Genomic DNA, 15,488 nt, shown 5'->3' with positions numbered 1-15,488 from the left:
CTGAACACCACACAGCCCCAGCAAGGGGAGAAACCCTGAAGTTCCTCCTACTCGGCACTTTCTTCACAGTGAAGACTAATACCAAGGTTTTCCCTGTCAATGGTGATATTGGGCAACACCATTGGAAGCTGCAGAACTCTATACCTACATTACAGTGCACAAACACAACATAAAACAGTGCAAAAATAGTGCAAACATGCCTAGCAGTGTCCACTGGGATGTGGCATACCTGCACCGGACTAAGGTACTCGACAGAGAGGCATTACAATGGATAACTCTATTCAATCACCGTTCGTCTCCATAGCCCGGTGCGCTTTATCGCAGGCAGTTTAGGCCTCCATGTCCTACGTTTCGCTAAGTGTAGCGTTTTCCATAGAAGACGAGCTTGTTATTTTATCCGTATTGACATAATTGTGTTGCCCTGTCTAGCATCTTTCCAATATGTCTCTTTGCTAGCGTTTGGTAAATGTCATGGCGTGAGAGGAGACGACGGGTCCGGTGGCGGCGGTGACACGAGGTTGCGTTTCATTTTGTCATCTCCTTTCATTGACAAGGCGTTGTAAAATTGTGCAACCTTTTTAAAGACAAATAAGTTTAGATAACGAGTTCTTTAACATTTCAGGGAAGGGAAACCGCCACGGGAGCAGAATTATATTAGATCAGGCTGTCACGGTGCAAAGTCCGAAGACTCATTTGTCTAACTTCAGATCTATTATGCTGTAGAAATACATTAATTAAAATGTAGCGTTGGAACCTTGTAAATTCAGTCCACGCACTGGACAGATCATCAATAAGGTCTAATAGGTTATTTGTGAATTAATCCATAAGAAATTGACCTTTGGGACAAGTAGTTGGCTCCAAATGGGATTATTTTCTACCGGTTCTTTAGGGGCCATTTTTATAGCACTGTGGCCATACACGTTAGATGGACGTGCCAGGCCCACCATAGATCAGCCAGGCCCACCAGTTTTATGGGGTCCTGCCAACCATCTAATGTATATGGTGATGCTGAAGCAAACAATGGTGGGACATGCTGGTTTGGACTCTCCTGGGGCTTCATTGAGAACCAACAGTTGGCCAAGCAAAACATTTGCGTATGGGAAGTAGGAACAACCATTCGCCCAATAGGTATCCAAGGTGAGTGATCACCTTTAGGTCCGGAACAGAAGACCTGCTTCACATGGTCAGGCTCAGTCCATGACTAGAAGTTGGCCATATTTCTCAGGCCAAACACTAAGAAAGGAGCAAGAATCCTAGCCTCATAATCCTCTATGATGCTTTGAGTCCTTGCCGTCTCATGGCTCTACTTTCCAGTACTGAAAACACAATTACTGTACAGGACCGTAGAGCTGCAGAAAGACGGGGACTTTTGGCATCATAGATGACTATGGAGCTTCAAGTTCTGGTCCTGGATCTGAATCATTCCAGGAAAAGTGCCCAATATTCAGTCCACATCTCACTGATCAAATCCAGCCATATGAAGCCTAAAAGTGGATCAAGAGCAAGGCAAGCGGAATCCAGGTGCAAAATTTAGGGTCAATCTCCTCCTTAGGTTTACTGCTGGATTGATATCATCAGAGTGTTCCAGTTGCCCAAGCAGTTAGGCCTAGCCAGAGGCGAGCAGTAGATCCATGGATTGAGGAGATGTATGTAACGCTTTCTGCCAGACTTTATCTTCCACCGCTTATTGTAGACTCCGGCACAGACGGATTATGTAGCCCTATACCATATCCTTACATGTTTATAAGGCCTATTTATTATATTACAGGTACTGTACAGACGAGATGTTACTTCGTGAGATGATGTCCAACCCTCTATTGTCCAACTATGGAGTCATCATCATCGATGATGTGTATGAGCGCTTTGTGTTTACGGACGTCCTCCTCGCCTTCCTTAGAGACATCCTCTTGACTAGACCTGAACTGAAGGTTGTGATAATCACCCCTCCCGAACTGTCCAGTAAAATAGTCTCTTACTACGGGAACGTTCCTCTCGTTGAGGTGGAAAGCACATATTCAGCAGAAGTCGTATACACCTCTTCAGTTCAAAGGGACCACTTCCATGCGGCTTTAAAACTCCTTTTTGAAATCCACCACACGCAAGAGAAAGGGGACATTGTTGTCTTCTTGGCTTGTGAGCAAGTAAGTGGGTGTGGGTGGGTTCTGGGCTATTTCTATGCAGGGACCACTTGGCTTCAAATTTTATGTTAAGTTTACAAGAAGGAAAAAAACTGACCTTATAGGATGATGATGGAATTTGGAAATTTCTCCAAGGTTTCCTACATTTTTGTTGCCACTGTCTTTGGAAAAGGAAGTCTAACGTAGTCATTGGAGTGTGGGGAGAGCTTTGGCCATATACCATTTGTATTTTTAACCTTTTCTCTTCTGAGTATAACTTTTACTACCTTGCAAATTGTGTTTTCTATGGATTCCAAAGCTAAGCTATGTAGGTTTTAATGTTAGATAAGATTGGATATCCATTGGACCTCCAAAGTTCATAGGTGTAAGGAGTGTCTCATGAATACAAACCTTTTTTTATGTGCCTTATCAGGGCACAGTTGGGTCTCCATTGTACGAGCTAGAGCGTAATGTCCGGGATCAGTGAGGATCCAACATCCCGGACCCCCACTGATCAGCTGTTTGAAGGGTCCATGGCGCTCATACATGATTACATCATACAACCACTACAAAACCAAATGGTATGAAGTGGTCACGGTCCATTCCATCCAATTTTGGCTTTTTTCCCAAACTGGGGGAGCTTTATTGCTTCTGAGTGACCACCATTGCTGTCAGCCATTTATGAAAGAGTCGGAAAATAGAGGCGATAGTGATTTGGCCCATCGACTCCACAGCTCTGGCTTAAACAAATTGCATGGGTTTTGGACCCCCACAATTGATGCCCAATTCAGGTTATCAATAAAAATGAGCTTGGTATTCTCTTTACCATGGCCATACACATTAGACAGAAGGCGAACGATTGTTTTGCAAATCTTGCCACAGTTTCGGCCATCTGTGTTGGAGTCTCTGTCGCAGATTCTACCGAAAATCGTCAGAGAGAAAAGTCCTGCACGGAGGACTTTTCTCTCTATCAGTCCGACAGATATCGGACGGACCATATTATAGTTTGAGGTTCACAGGTAAGCACTGTTGTAGTGGACAAGCTCCGTTATTTGAACAATGGAGAGCCTGGCGCAAGTGTGAACCTAATCTGGCCATTATAGTCCGAATTTTCTGGCAACATTCTTTCTAAAGAAGATTTTTTGGGGACAAAATTTCAAACATGGCCAATTGCTTTGCAGATGACTGTGTGTCATCAATAGCTAAATTGTTAAATTTCACCCTATGAGTATCTGTCATTGTCCGTTTCAGTCTAATGTCTATGGGCACCTTCAAAGAGTTAGAGTCTGGCGAATTCAGCAGCCAGTGCCCCTGCAGGCAAAATAAAGCATTACACATCTCTGTCCAAGCGGAGGACTCCATTATACCTCCGAAAAGTGCGGAAAGAGACGGCTGAACGCTTCACCAGCTGGCCAGACATTTGGTCGGATAGAAATTTACACTTTTTTTTTTTCATTTTGCTAATGAATATTTTTATTATTTTAAGGAAATAAAACAAGCCTATGAAATGATCCACCAGGAGACCGTGCACAAAGATCCAAAACTGGGTGAATTGCTTCCAATTCCACTGTATCCGCATCAAAGCCTTCCACAATACTTGCCATATGAGGGTCTGGATTATGGATGTAAAGACCACAGGAGGAAGGTGGTGTTAACAACCAGTCTTGGCGAGTCCCTCGTCTGGATGAGCAACATTCACTTTGTCATTGACGTTGGAGTGGAGCGGAGAAAGGTAAATACCATCCTTCATTCTTTCCTACTGCGGCTCCCAAAGCAAATTTCTCAGGCTAGATCCAAGCCCTGCTAAATAAAGTCTTAATGTGTGTGCTATTCATATGCATCTCCTCCTGTGGCTGCCAAATCTCTGCAGCGCTCTATTCGCCTTCCAGACTCTGCTTGGGTTGTTGGCCATAAAATAGCTATTAGCTGGAGCGCAGATGGACGTCTCTTTTACGGTCTGTATAGTGTAATTCATCTTGGATGGACATATCTGTGCATATGGCCCAGGTATTTATACAGCTCCCACTGAAGTAAAAAAGATCTGCGTGTAGTGAGCGCCGCCCTAGTGGTCACAAGAAGAATTTTAGAAATTTGCTGCATGGCTTACCCTGAACACCTTAGAATCTGGAAATCTCTATCGTCTACAATCAGTCTATAGGTGGTACTGTACAAGTATATCTCCAGCTTGGACCTCTTGAGCCTTATAGTGTAAGTAATATTTTATTTGGCTTTACATACATTCATAGTGCTGGTGAAGGGAACAAGCTTTGTAATATATTTCACCAAAGAAAAGTGCCTGTGTTTCCAAGCATTGCTCCTGTCTTTACTTCTTATGTGAGTGATTTCAGTCCATACTCTGTACACAAGCAGCGTCGATATACAATGAAGTCTATGGAGAGGCGCAGAGAAATGAGGCCATCTACAGCATTAAATGAGTCATTTCTATACAGAGAAGGCTGGATAATAATTCCTGGTAACCCAACTGTGTTGTGAAAGGAAACTGTCTCTCTTCCTCCCACTTCCCTCTCCATAGCTTTCTATTGTATAGATTGGGTCAGTGGTATAGGGGGCAAATAAGTGAGGATACGGGCACTTTTCTTTAATAAAGTAAATTGCTCCCTTTACTTACACTATGGATTTAGGAAAAACATAAATAAAAGTTACTTACACTTTGAGTAGAAGAGTGGTTCTTACTTTATATATGAGTATTTGAGACTTTCTAGGGGTTGTCCAAGAATTGCACAAATCAGAGGAGGCCAAGGAAGGTATAATGTAAAAAAAAACCGTGTTGTCTGTCCATGACGCTCTGGTATCGGTTGCGACCGTCCAAATTGGCGCACACTGTGCATTTGCTGGTGGAAGTCCCATGCCAAGGCCAATTGGTGGTCGTAGGGAAGGTTGTGTCATGGAGTCCTTTCAAGTCTCAGTAGACCACGACCTTCTCTATGCCCTTAGTGGTCACTGTAGATTACGATAAAAAGGCCTTTATAAAAGATTCTAAATGGACAGACCCCTTTGGGTTTGTCTGTCAGCACAGCATCGACTGATTCCCCTATCAACCAGCAGAAATTTGATCAGCTCCATATCAAGATGTAATTGTATAACCCGAGGCGCGCTATAGTTTATATATGACAAACACTACATTAAGGATGGTTGTTTTATCTTTTTATCTCCGTTCCAAGCCGGAGATACAAATTGAACCATCCATCTTATGCGGAGAACGTTGTCGAGGAATACTAAGGCTCATTTCTGTTCTTAACGTTCAATCGGCTCAACACATGCCATTAAGATGGCTCCACGGTTGGCGGCGTATTTAAGTAGAATGATTTATACGGCAGGCAATGAGACTACAAGCTGACGGAGAACTTGTGTTGTAGTATGGTGATGGGTCTGTCTGCTCCCCCTGGCCTGTGTGTTTATCAGGATGACGGCAACAATCACTTGTGATGTTTCCATATAGCGTCTTGTGGATCATAAAGCGCCTGTACCGAGGAAGCACACGGAGCCACGGGACACTAATAGCTGACAGGCCGGAGTGCTTCCCGTGGCTCGGCCTTGATGAGATTAGTTTTCACCGGCGCCAACGATATTGATGCGCCTAACGGAAAAGATGAAGCTTTGCTCATTTACATTATCGGCTACCTCACTCTCTAGCTGGCCGGGCGTGATCCGTACAACGTATAGACTCACCTATAGCCCTGCCATGTGCTTATGGTTAAACATATTTTGCACATATAAAGGGGATGAATACTACTTAGAGGACCGGTGAACAGTCTGAAATTCCCAATCACTTTCTCAGCTGTTTGGCACTGTCACCCTGAGCATTTTGGTGTTTAGCTTTTCCAAATCTGTTCAGCCTTTCCACCGATATAAGCCCTGTCTGTGTTGTATATTAGAGTCTACTACACAAGTGGGCGGTAACACTGCATGACATACAGCCCCTATAGAAACCATACCGCCCAGACTTAATTTCCATCAACACTAAAAGGGCTTATATCTGTGGAATAACTGAACAGATTTGGATAAACAAAACACCACAATGCTCAGGGTGACCGCTCCGATCAGATGGGGTAATTGATTGGGCTTTTTAGACCTGGTGTCAGGTCCTCCTTGAAGGCATTCCAATATTGAGTTGAAGATTTTCGGCTACTTTACAAACTTCACTGATGTCTTTCCACAAAAAAATATAAAGCTCATACTTTTCTATCAATCTCTTTGCTGTCAGCAACTACAAAAACCATGCAAGGCACCTATCAGATTTTTCTTATTGCTTTCCATTGTGGTGATGTATTATTAATCCTGAGATTTCCCCTTCTAGGTGTACAATACCAGAATCCGGGCCGAGTCTCTGATCACACAGCCAATAAGTCAGATACGAGCAGAGATGAGGAAGCAGGTCCTGGGGACATGTCCTACAGGTACCGTCTGACCATGATACTGCCATAGACAATGGATACTGGATATACAGATTTAATTCCAGCAAATGAAGGTTGAATAAATGCATGTACCTACCCTATAGCCCAAATTTGGACATGGATAGGATAGGGAAATTGGATTTGTTGGGCACACATTCTTTGGTTTGTCCACACTTTCCATCCCCCCCTTCACCAGAATCCAACTTACCCACCCAGCTCCGCAGATAGATAGGTTACGGTCACCTGAATCATACGTTGTATACAGGAGGCTGTATGCAGTATATAGAGCTCCATACATTGCAGTGGTGGCACCAGGCTCTGTAGCTCCACTCCCATTCACTTGAAAAGGATCAGAGCTGGTTCCGGCTATATAACTGCTATATAGATCTGGTGTCCAAAACAGCTGATCAGTATGGGGCCTGGGTGTCTGACTCCAACCAATATGGTACTGATGACTTTTCCTGTGGATAGGTCATCCGTATCCAACTTTATTGGGTCTTGGACAATTCCTTTAAGCAAGTGCTTATTGAAATATTGGCTAGAGTAACGTCCAACCACCATCTTGTGTCTGCAGCTGATATTTTGACTTGTGTCAGTAGGCTAGTGTAAAGCACAACCTAAATTAGTAATGGCGCTAACCTTTTAGTTTCTTCTAAATTGGAGAAGCATTGTTTAGAATGGGTGTTGGGTCACTAAAACCCAACAGTATAGAAATATATACCATAAGCCATAGTCGTAGCGACTCAGGATCTCCATAGACTCGGAGACTGTGGTTGGAGTCTTTCATTTTAACGGTAACAATCCTTCCTCCTCTAGGAAAAGTCTTCTGCCTGTACTCGAAGGAATTTGTCCAGAATGACATGAAACCGTTCCTAACTCCAAAAGTGGAAGAGTCGAATTTGACTTCGATGGTCCTGTTCCTGAAGAGGATGGACATAGCCGGCCTGGGCCACTGTGAATTTATCAACAGACCTGGTAAGTCGTACATGTTCTATTCTATATATTCCATTTCTCGCATGTTCTAGAAGTGAAGTATTTTTATCCGTCCCCTGTATTTGGCCACAGTTCACACCTCGAGGAGATATTTGCTTCTCTTTTCTAACCACAGTATCCTCTTTTAGCGTCTCATATATTTTAGGTTTTTTGTCTCCACCCCACAATATAGGTTAGGTGTGGTTGAACAAATGCTATAGTATATGATTTGCATAGAATATTAAGTCAGAATATGGAATGGTTTCGCTCACGTGTTTAAAAGGCGCCTTCACCGCCAGACTTTACATGGGCCGCTCGGGTTAGCAGAATCTAAGGGGTCCAGATTTTCACCCTTCGTCCTCTGTATATGGATTTGGACTTTGCTTTTGTGGGCCATAGGTTTCAGCAGTGACCGGGCCCAGAAGCGAATAGCAGTCCGCAGGTCCCCTTACCACACTAGGGCTGGATAACCTTCTTTTAATCTCCTTTCCGATTTCCTTGGCACACAGTCTGTACATTATAAATCTATCCCCCTGCCCTCTGGTGCATTGGAGTGAGAAAATTTATGATACACAGCCTTCCACTGCCAGAAAGGAGAATATAAACCCTTTCATAGCTAAAATAATCATCTTTTCTAACTCCTTCTTCTTTGTTGCCAGAAGATATTTTGGGTTGGGGAATACATTGTATACTCTTTGATGTCTCCGTTCTGATATTTACTTGCATGCCTTAGGGGCCGTATTACACAAATCGCTCGCTGCTATCCCTGGAAACCCACAATATGCTAAGTTTTATCTAAAAATATCCGTGTTCTCTGAAAGTTGCCATGCTGAGTCTTCAGAATGTGAGGGAATCCTGCTAGTTTGTTCAGATTCATTATACAGACGCTTTCATTATCGTGATGGGCAAAATCTGTTTTCTTTTGCATAAGGTCAGTCCTAATTGACACACAGACTTGGCAAAAAAAAACCTATTTAAAGGGACAGTGACCATTTTTTTTCACCTTCAACTGAAGGTTATTATGGGAGATCACAAAAGCCAAAATATTAAGTTTATGTGTAAAATGATAACCCAACCAGCTAAGGGTCTGATTTTTCTGCTGTCCAATATTTAAGGATGAAAAGATCATTGGTGTTCTGGCACCCCCTATTGATCAGCCATTCTCAGCAGCTGATAAACAGAGAATGGAGCAGGAAGCAGACAGCGCTGTTCTCTGTTTAGTGGTCGAACGGAGTTCCTGTGGTTTAGCTCCCATTCATGTGGATGGGAACTGATCTGTAATTCCTGGTCTGGCCACTGCATAGAGAATGGCACTGTCTGCTTCCTGCTCCATTCTCTCTTTATCAGCTGCTGAGAATGGCTGATCTGTGGAGGTGTCGGGTGTCAGATCCTCACCAATAAAAAAAAATGTTTTCTAACTTTTTTCTTTATCTATTACATAGACCTATACTTATGCATATATATATATATATATATATATATATATATATGTGTGTGTTGTACTGCATTCTAATCCTTACAGTATACTGTTCTCTGATAGACACATCTAACGTTTGACCCTTCAGAGGTTAATTCGTTCCCCGGACACGGCTGCTCCAGCGCTCTGTGAATAAACCTCATCCATTCAGTAGGCAAAAATATTCATTAGCGGATTATTGATCTCGTGCTGGAAATTCCACCCACAAAGCAATGAGGAAAACCATTAGTGCAGGTTCTCCTCCGTCGTCACCTCCAGCGCCCGCAGCCCCAGACTCCACACCGAGGGGTTTTATACTGTGACGAGTTCTTAAAGGGATCGACATAAAACATTTCTTCTCTATCCTCGCCATGGCATTCGCCACAGTCTTTGTCCAAAGATTTCAGTCTTGGAAGATGCTAAACTTTCTTTAGCACCTCTCCTAACACATCTGGTAAATACTTGTATTCCCAGTAAAATATCAAAACTGGAACTTCTTTTTTCCCTACATTTTTGCAGTTCCTCTGTTACTCTTCCTGGAAACGTAAGAATACATTGACAACTGGATGTTACTAGTTGAGTGGAGGATGTCCCTGCACAGTCTGTCCAATCAGTACTGTGTTTATGGACACGCCTCTTTGACCAGGAAAAAAGGTAACGCCCAGTTGTCTGGGAGGAATAATAGAGTAACTGTACAATGCAGAATTTTAAAGGGGACCTTTCATTGGCTCCAATTGTCTGCTTCTCTGCTTAGAATTTTTTCTGTAGCCCCCACCATTCCTAAGAAATCAGTGCTACTGTCAGGAGGGGCCGGAGCAGAAGGTCTAGGACTGCCCACCTGACAGTAGAGAGCCTAATTAGCATATTGGGTGCTGGAACTAACCTTCCTAGAACAAACAGTGCTATCGCCCCCTAGGGACAAGAGTACGGAGTAGCAGAATTTTAATATGGACGTAATAAAGTAGAGTCTGTCCCAGTAGTTGTGAAGCTAAATCACATTCATGGTTTCTATTGATGCATTTTCCAAATAAATCCCGGGCTGCGTCCTAGAGATTAATTGGGGTTACGGTTTTGTCGGTAGAAATCGCTCCGTGTCCTATGAGTACAATTGTAGCAGGGATAATTCCAAGGTGTAATTGAAATGAACAAAGCCGCCAAACGTGTTACCCTGTTCAGGCTCAGTGAACCAAAGGAAAATGGATTGGACATGATAGAGCTCAAGGTCTCCCGATGAATTCACATGACCTTCGTTATTAGTGCTCTTATATTAACACCTTATGGGCAGAGCGTCAAGGAACGGCTGCTGGGAATACATATATGCAAGGTTTGGGACTAAAAACACAGGGCGCAGAAAAAGTACCGTTACAGAGGAGCTCTAGATCCTGCTGGCGTCATGTTACAGCTCTGTACAAGCTCTCAATTATAGGACACCGTAATACAGCACACAAAGAAGTCTATGGGCACATATGGTACACTGTCATGGTTTCCACAATAGTATACTTCCGTATTGAGGTGCTGTACAAAAGCACCATGTGGCAGCATTACCTCCTTGTACAATCTGAGTTGTGTGAAACAATAATGCAGCACCTCTAGAAGTCTATGGACCCATAGTGTTCCTCTGGATTGCTTCTAGCAGAATACCTCTGCAGTGTAGTGATGTATAAAGGCACCATATGGCAGCTTATGGCTGATTTGTATGGGGCAATAATATAGAACCCTTCGGAGTCTGTAATTCCATACTATACTTCATCATTGCTTCTAGGTGAGAATACCGACACAATTTGGTGTACTATATGGCAGCACTGTACAAAAAATACTGTCATACAGTACCCTTAACAGTCTGTGGGTCCTTACTGTGCTTTCTAATACGGCGCTCTTGGCAGCCTTTGAGCCATTACCGGGTCTTTTATAATTACTTTTAGCAAAGAATATCTCTGTAATCTGGTGTTGGACAAAGACACTATATGGCGGCATTACAGCATAGTCACAATGTAAGGAGCCATAATACAGCGCTCAGACTCTAGGCTGTGCAACAAAGTATCCGGGGATATTCACGTGTCCATTGTCTGATTTCCGTCACGGTCATGTGAATAAAGACTCAGAAATCTGTGATCCCGTAGAATACCTCCTTATTCCTTCTAGGGCAGAAAAGCTCTAATATTGCACTGTCCAGGGGCATCATATGGCGGCATGTAGAGGGCTAAAAAATGCCCCTAGTGCCCTCCCTCTGTTTCTGAATAGCAGTAAATTCTGCGGACACTTCTATGAGATTAGGATTATTGCACTACTATGACTTGTCGGCAGGTAATAACTGGGCTTGGTTTCAAGGTGGGGCCCAGAAAGCGAAGGGTGGTGTCTTGGAGGAAATTTGCTGTCATCTGTCTGCCAAGAGAGTATACTTTTTTTTCCTTTGTACCTTAAGAAAATGAATCCTGGAAGATATTGAGCCATTTGAGCACGTCTTGATATTTCTCTGCTACTGAATGACAGTAAAAAACATCATTGCCTGATCCTTTCCTGCAAATAACAGACCTCTACAATGTTCTCACCATCAAGAGATTTACTGGAGATGTCGGTATTGCAGGCGTTCGCTCTTCTAGTATTACTTAATGTTACCCTGTTAGGCTTGAGACACTTTCTTTGTGTTATGAGTATTGCATAAGGGTTGAGTTTGCCTTAAAGGGGACCCTTAACCATCTCCAACTCTTTGCATTCTCCAATAGGTTTCCCTCCACTGATTCTGGCACAGTTGGAATTTTTTCTCTAGCCCCCACCCTTCCTGAGCAATCAGTGCAGTTAGCTTCAACTCAATTATACTCTCTTGCGCGAGGTGGGCGGTCCTTGTCTCTCTGCTCCAGCCCAGGACCGCCCACCTGATAGTAGACTGTATAATTGGGCTGAAACTAACTTCACTCATTGCTCAGGAATGGTGGGGGCTAGAGAAACAATTCCAACTGTGTCAGAATCAGTGAAGCAACTCTTACTGAAGGATGCAAACTATTAGAAATAGTGGAGGTGGTGAATGGTCCCCTTTAATATGCATCAGAATTTTTCATACTACTACTTTGTCATTGCTTTATAACCTGCTTTGTGCCATTGTATGTCGTCGTCGCTATTCTGAAGTCCGTCTTGTGTCGTATATATGAGCCGCACTTACTCATTTCATGGCTGGCTGCCGACAGGCATGTTCTTTCTGCTTCACTGCATTATCTTTACAAGGTCTTATCATGGCTGGTGTTAAACCCCCCACACCAAATAATAAATATCTAGACTAGAAAGTCTTTGTGTTGCATAGTCGGATACTATAGAGGAGGATTGTATAGCATCTCTATAGGTGTGGATGGAACCGTTCTGGGGATGTAATACTGCTATATTATAACCATCACTATTAACACTTTTCTGCAGAATTGGGGCTGCCCTTGGTGCACTCGTGATCTAATTTGCATTCGTCTTTCTAAGATCCTAAAACATTAGAGCTTCAGTAGTTTTTCAGATCTGTAATTTCCAGGGGAGTATATTTTGGATCTGCTAGGTAAAAGTTGCAGTACGCCGCAGCCAGGTGGAGACGCTGACAAGCGTTCAATGCATTAATATAGTTGTTGCTACTTTCTCCTCTCTAGACCCTGAAAGTCTTATGCAAGCCTTAGAAGATCTGGATTACCTGGCAGCGCTCGACAACGATGGAAATCTTTCTGAATTTGGAATCATCATGTCTGAATTTCCTCTGGATCCGCAGCTGTCAAAATCTATTTTAGCCGCCTGCGAGTTTGATTGTGTGGATGAAATGCTGACGCTGGCTGCTATGGTGACAGGTATTGTGCCTGTAAAACAATGGTCTCCTCGATAAACCGGGGGCTTCTAGCTGGAGACTCGGGAGAGCCGGGTGTCTGATCCCGCACCGCAGCAACACAACCTCCAACTAGGTTATTGTCATGCAAATGAAAGGTGCTAAATCGCCAGAGCGTCCTCAGAACAAATGACGCCTGTACGGGAATTTAACCACCGTGCGCGGGAAATGTCTCGGAGTGAAATGTTTATTTAGGTGCCGTTGTATTGTCCTGTCTGCAGGTGTAAAATATACACCCCCCCCCCCAGCATGTTTAGAGGATACATCCCTGCAATACCTTATTTTGTGCAACTTACAAGTCAATACCTTCATATAAATGGGTCTTGGTTTGGCGGGTTGCACATGGATTCCTGCAAGCAGCCTGCAGCCGAATACAACAGTTGCAGAAATGTGTGCTACTACTATCATAACCTTAGATTGAGGATTGTAGCTCATAAATTTCCTATTTTGCCTGAAATTTTGTCAATTTTTGTTTTCACTTTCAAGCTCCAAACTGTTTCCTGGATTCAGCCAATGAAGCGGATGTGACCAAGCAAAGCAGCAGAAGAAAGTTTGTGCACCCGGCCGGAGATCACTTCACTCTAATAAACCTCTACAGAGAGTACGAGCAGATGAAGATCGGCAACGCCAGTCAGTGTAAGTGCCCCAAATTATTGCTGTGCAAGTAAGTACCATGGTCAAAGGGAGCTTTCAGTCTACGGCTAGGTGCGGATCCCATAACTGGCACATCCCAATTGGAAGGGAAACACCCTAAAAGTTGGTGGTTGTCACTTCCCATGCCCATACACCCTCAATAGTTGTTGGCCAAATGACCACCATAACACTTGCATGCTCAGCCTGTGTTCTCAAACGGAAGAGTAATCTTATTGGCTTGGGAAACTGAGGATTGTTCCCAACATAGTCTCTTGGGATACAGTTGGAGACCCCCATACACATGCATGCTCGGCCATGTGTTCTTAAACGGAGGAGTGACAGTTGTAAGGCCTCCATTCACATAAGCAGTTCTCAAATGAAGGACCTTTCCCCCTCAACTAATAAAGGTATACCAGACCCTCCCCTCTTCCTATGTTGAGTAGGTTACAAAGCCAATTTAAGATCGTCCCTGTCTATTATTCGCTTGAGCAGATGACATCGAGAGGTGGTGCCAGGATCACCTGCTGAACTACACGGCTCTGGAGATGTCATGCGTCATACGAGCAGAACTCCTGGACATCATGAAGAGGATCGAACTCCCGGTATCCGAACCTGCTTTTGGATCTGATGAAAATATCTTAAACATCAAGAAATCTCTGCTGTCTGGATACTTCATGCAGGTAAGTAAACTATGGCTGCCGTGGCACGTTCACCACCTGAATACTGTCTGTTCAAGAGCCAATGGGTTCACTGTAGTACAGATTTAGCGACTACATAAATTCACTTTTTCTCCCCAGATTGCTCGAGATGTCGACGGCTTAGGGAACTACATCATGCTGACACACAAGCAGGTGGGACAGCTACATCCAGATTCTGGGTACTGCCTCAACCACAACATCCCAGAGTGGGTCCTATTCCATGAATTCAGTGTAGCAGATAGAAGCTGCATCAGGATTGCTTCCGAAATCTCCCCAGACCTGTAAGTACCCAACCCAAATAAATCGTCCGTGCATATTATAAAGCCTGTGCTCGGGATCTTGTCACTTGCATGGGACTGAGCTGTTGCTGCACCATGTGACTGACTCTCGTGACTGCAGCTGTCGTACCCCCACTGATCACATATTAAGTATAGGTCACCGATATCGAAAACCCCTTTAATCCAAATAGAACGATTCTTCAAGCACTCTTGCCTGCCCCCTGCTGGATACAGCAATAAATTACTTTTTTTTTTTCACTACTAACAATTTTTAATAAATTTTTTCAGTGGATTTTCCAGGATTTGGCCAATATAAAAGGTATCCTGGTCTCAGCTGTGTGCTCCTGTTCATAGATTGCAGGCCGCACGCTTCCTATATACCCACACAGCGGCGTACACTGCATTTATATATAAAAAGTAATAACATTTCATTTCCTCTATTGTTTAAACTGGGATTTACAGGCGGAGGTAAATGGGAATGAAACGCTCCTCGCTATTTGTGATCTCAATAAAATACAGATTATCCTGCCTGCCACTGCAGCAAGTGACATCACTCTCCGGCGCGGGGGCTATCGCAAACCACGCGCAGGGTTTTTTTCCCACTCTCCTGCCTCCCCCACTTTATAAGTTCTCTGTGCAGACGATTTTCATCTTTCTAAGTCTGGGGGGGGGTCTCAGTCTGAATACTAATCTGTAAAATCTACCGTAAAAGCGCACACAGTGGAGATGAAAGCCCCGAGTCGCAGGCCAGGACCCTTCATCATCTCTGCAAGAGTGATACTATATCTTATTTTCTTTTTGCCTAGGTTCATGGAATTGGCACCCCAATATTACTTCAGCAACCTGCCCCCTAGTGAGAGTAAAGAGCTACTGCAGAAAGCATTAGACTCCGTATCTACTCTGCCAGACCCTCAAGACTCTGACGACGACGAAGAAGAGCGTGATGAAGAAGAGGATCAAGATCTATCCGCTAATGCGTCAGAGCAAAGATGTAACATACAATGACCCCCGCCGGGTAAAGATGGCGACACACAAGTGCAATACGAACTGGAAAGACGCTTTAATGAACTGT

At 43.7% G+C, this 15,488-nt stretch overlaps 1 protein-coding gene across 2 annotated transcripts in view; it reads left to right on the top strand.

Annotated features, from left to right (window-relative positions):
- The window catches only part of DHX32 (DEAH-box helicase 32 (putative)), a 30,043-nt gene extending 14,558 nt beyond the window's left edge, over positions 1 to 15,485 (top strand). For both annotated transcript variants that reach the window (XM_075288280.1, XM_075288278.1), the window contains 9 exons: positions 1,769 to 2,141; positions 3,604 to 3,849; positions 6,436 to 6,535; positions 7,349 to 7,507; positions 12,581 to 12,772; positions 13,294 to 13,443; positions 13,933 to 14,120; positions 14,238 to 14,419; positions 15,223 to 15,485. In XM_075288280.1, coding sequence (XP_075144381.1) covers positions 1,769 to 2,141; positions 3,604 to 3,849; positions 6,436 to 6,535; positions 7,349 to 7,507; positions 12,581 to 12,772; positions 13,294 to 13,443; positions 13,933 to 14,120; positions 14,238 to 14,419; positions 15,223 to 15,421 — 1,789 coding nt within the window. In that variant the 3' untranslated portion in view covers positions 15,422 to 15,485. The remainder of the gene's footprint in view (positions 1 to 1,768; positions 2,142 to 3,603; positions 3,850 to 6,435; positions 6,536 to 7,348; positions 7,508 to 12,580; positions 12,773 to 13,293; positions 13,444 to 13,932; positions 14,121 to 14,237; positions 14,420 to 15,222) is intronic.
- Positions 15,486 to 15,488: the final 3 nt, after the last annotated feature.

Source organism: Leptodactylus fuscus, chromosome 10 (genome assembly GCF_031893055.1).
Source record: "Leptodactylus fuscus isolate aLepFus1 chromosome 10, aLepFus1.hap2, whole genome shotgun sequence".
Taxonomy (NCBI): Eukaryota; Metazoa; Chordata; class Amphibia; order Anura; family Leptodactylidae; genus Leptodactylus; species Leptodactylus fuscus.
The sequence above is the reverse complement of the archived record's forward strand: the minus strand, read 5'-3'. Positions and strand labels throughout refer to the sequence as shown.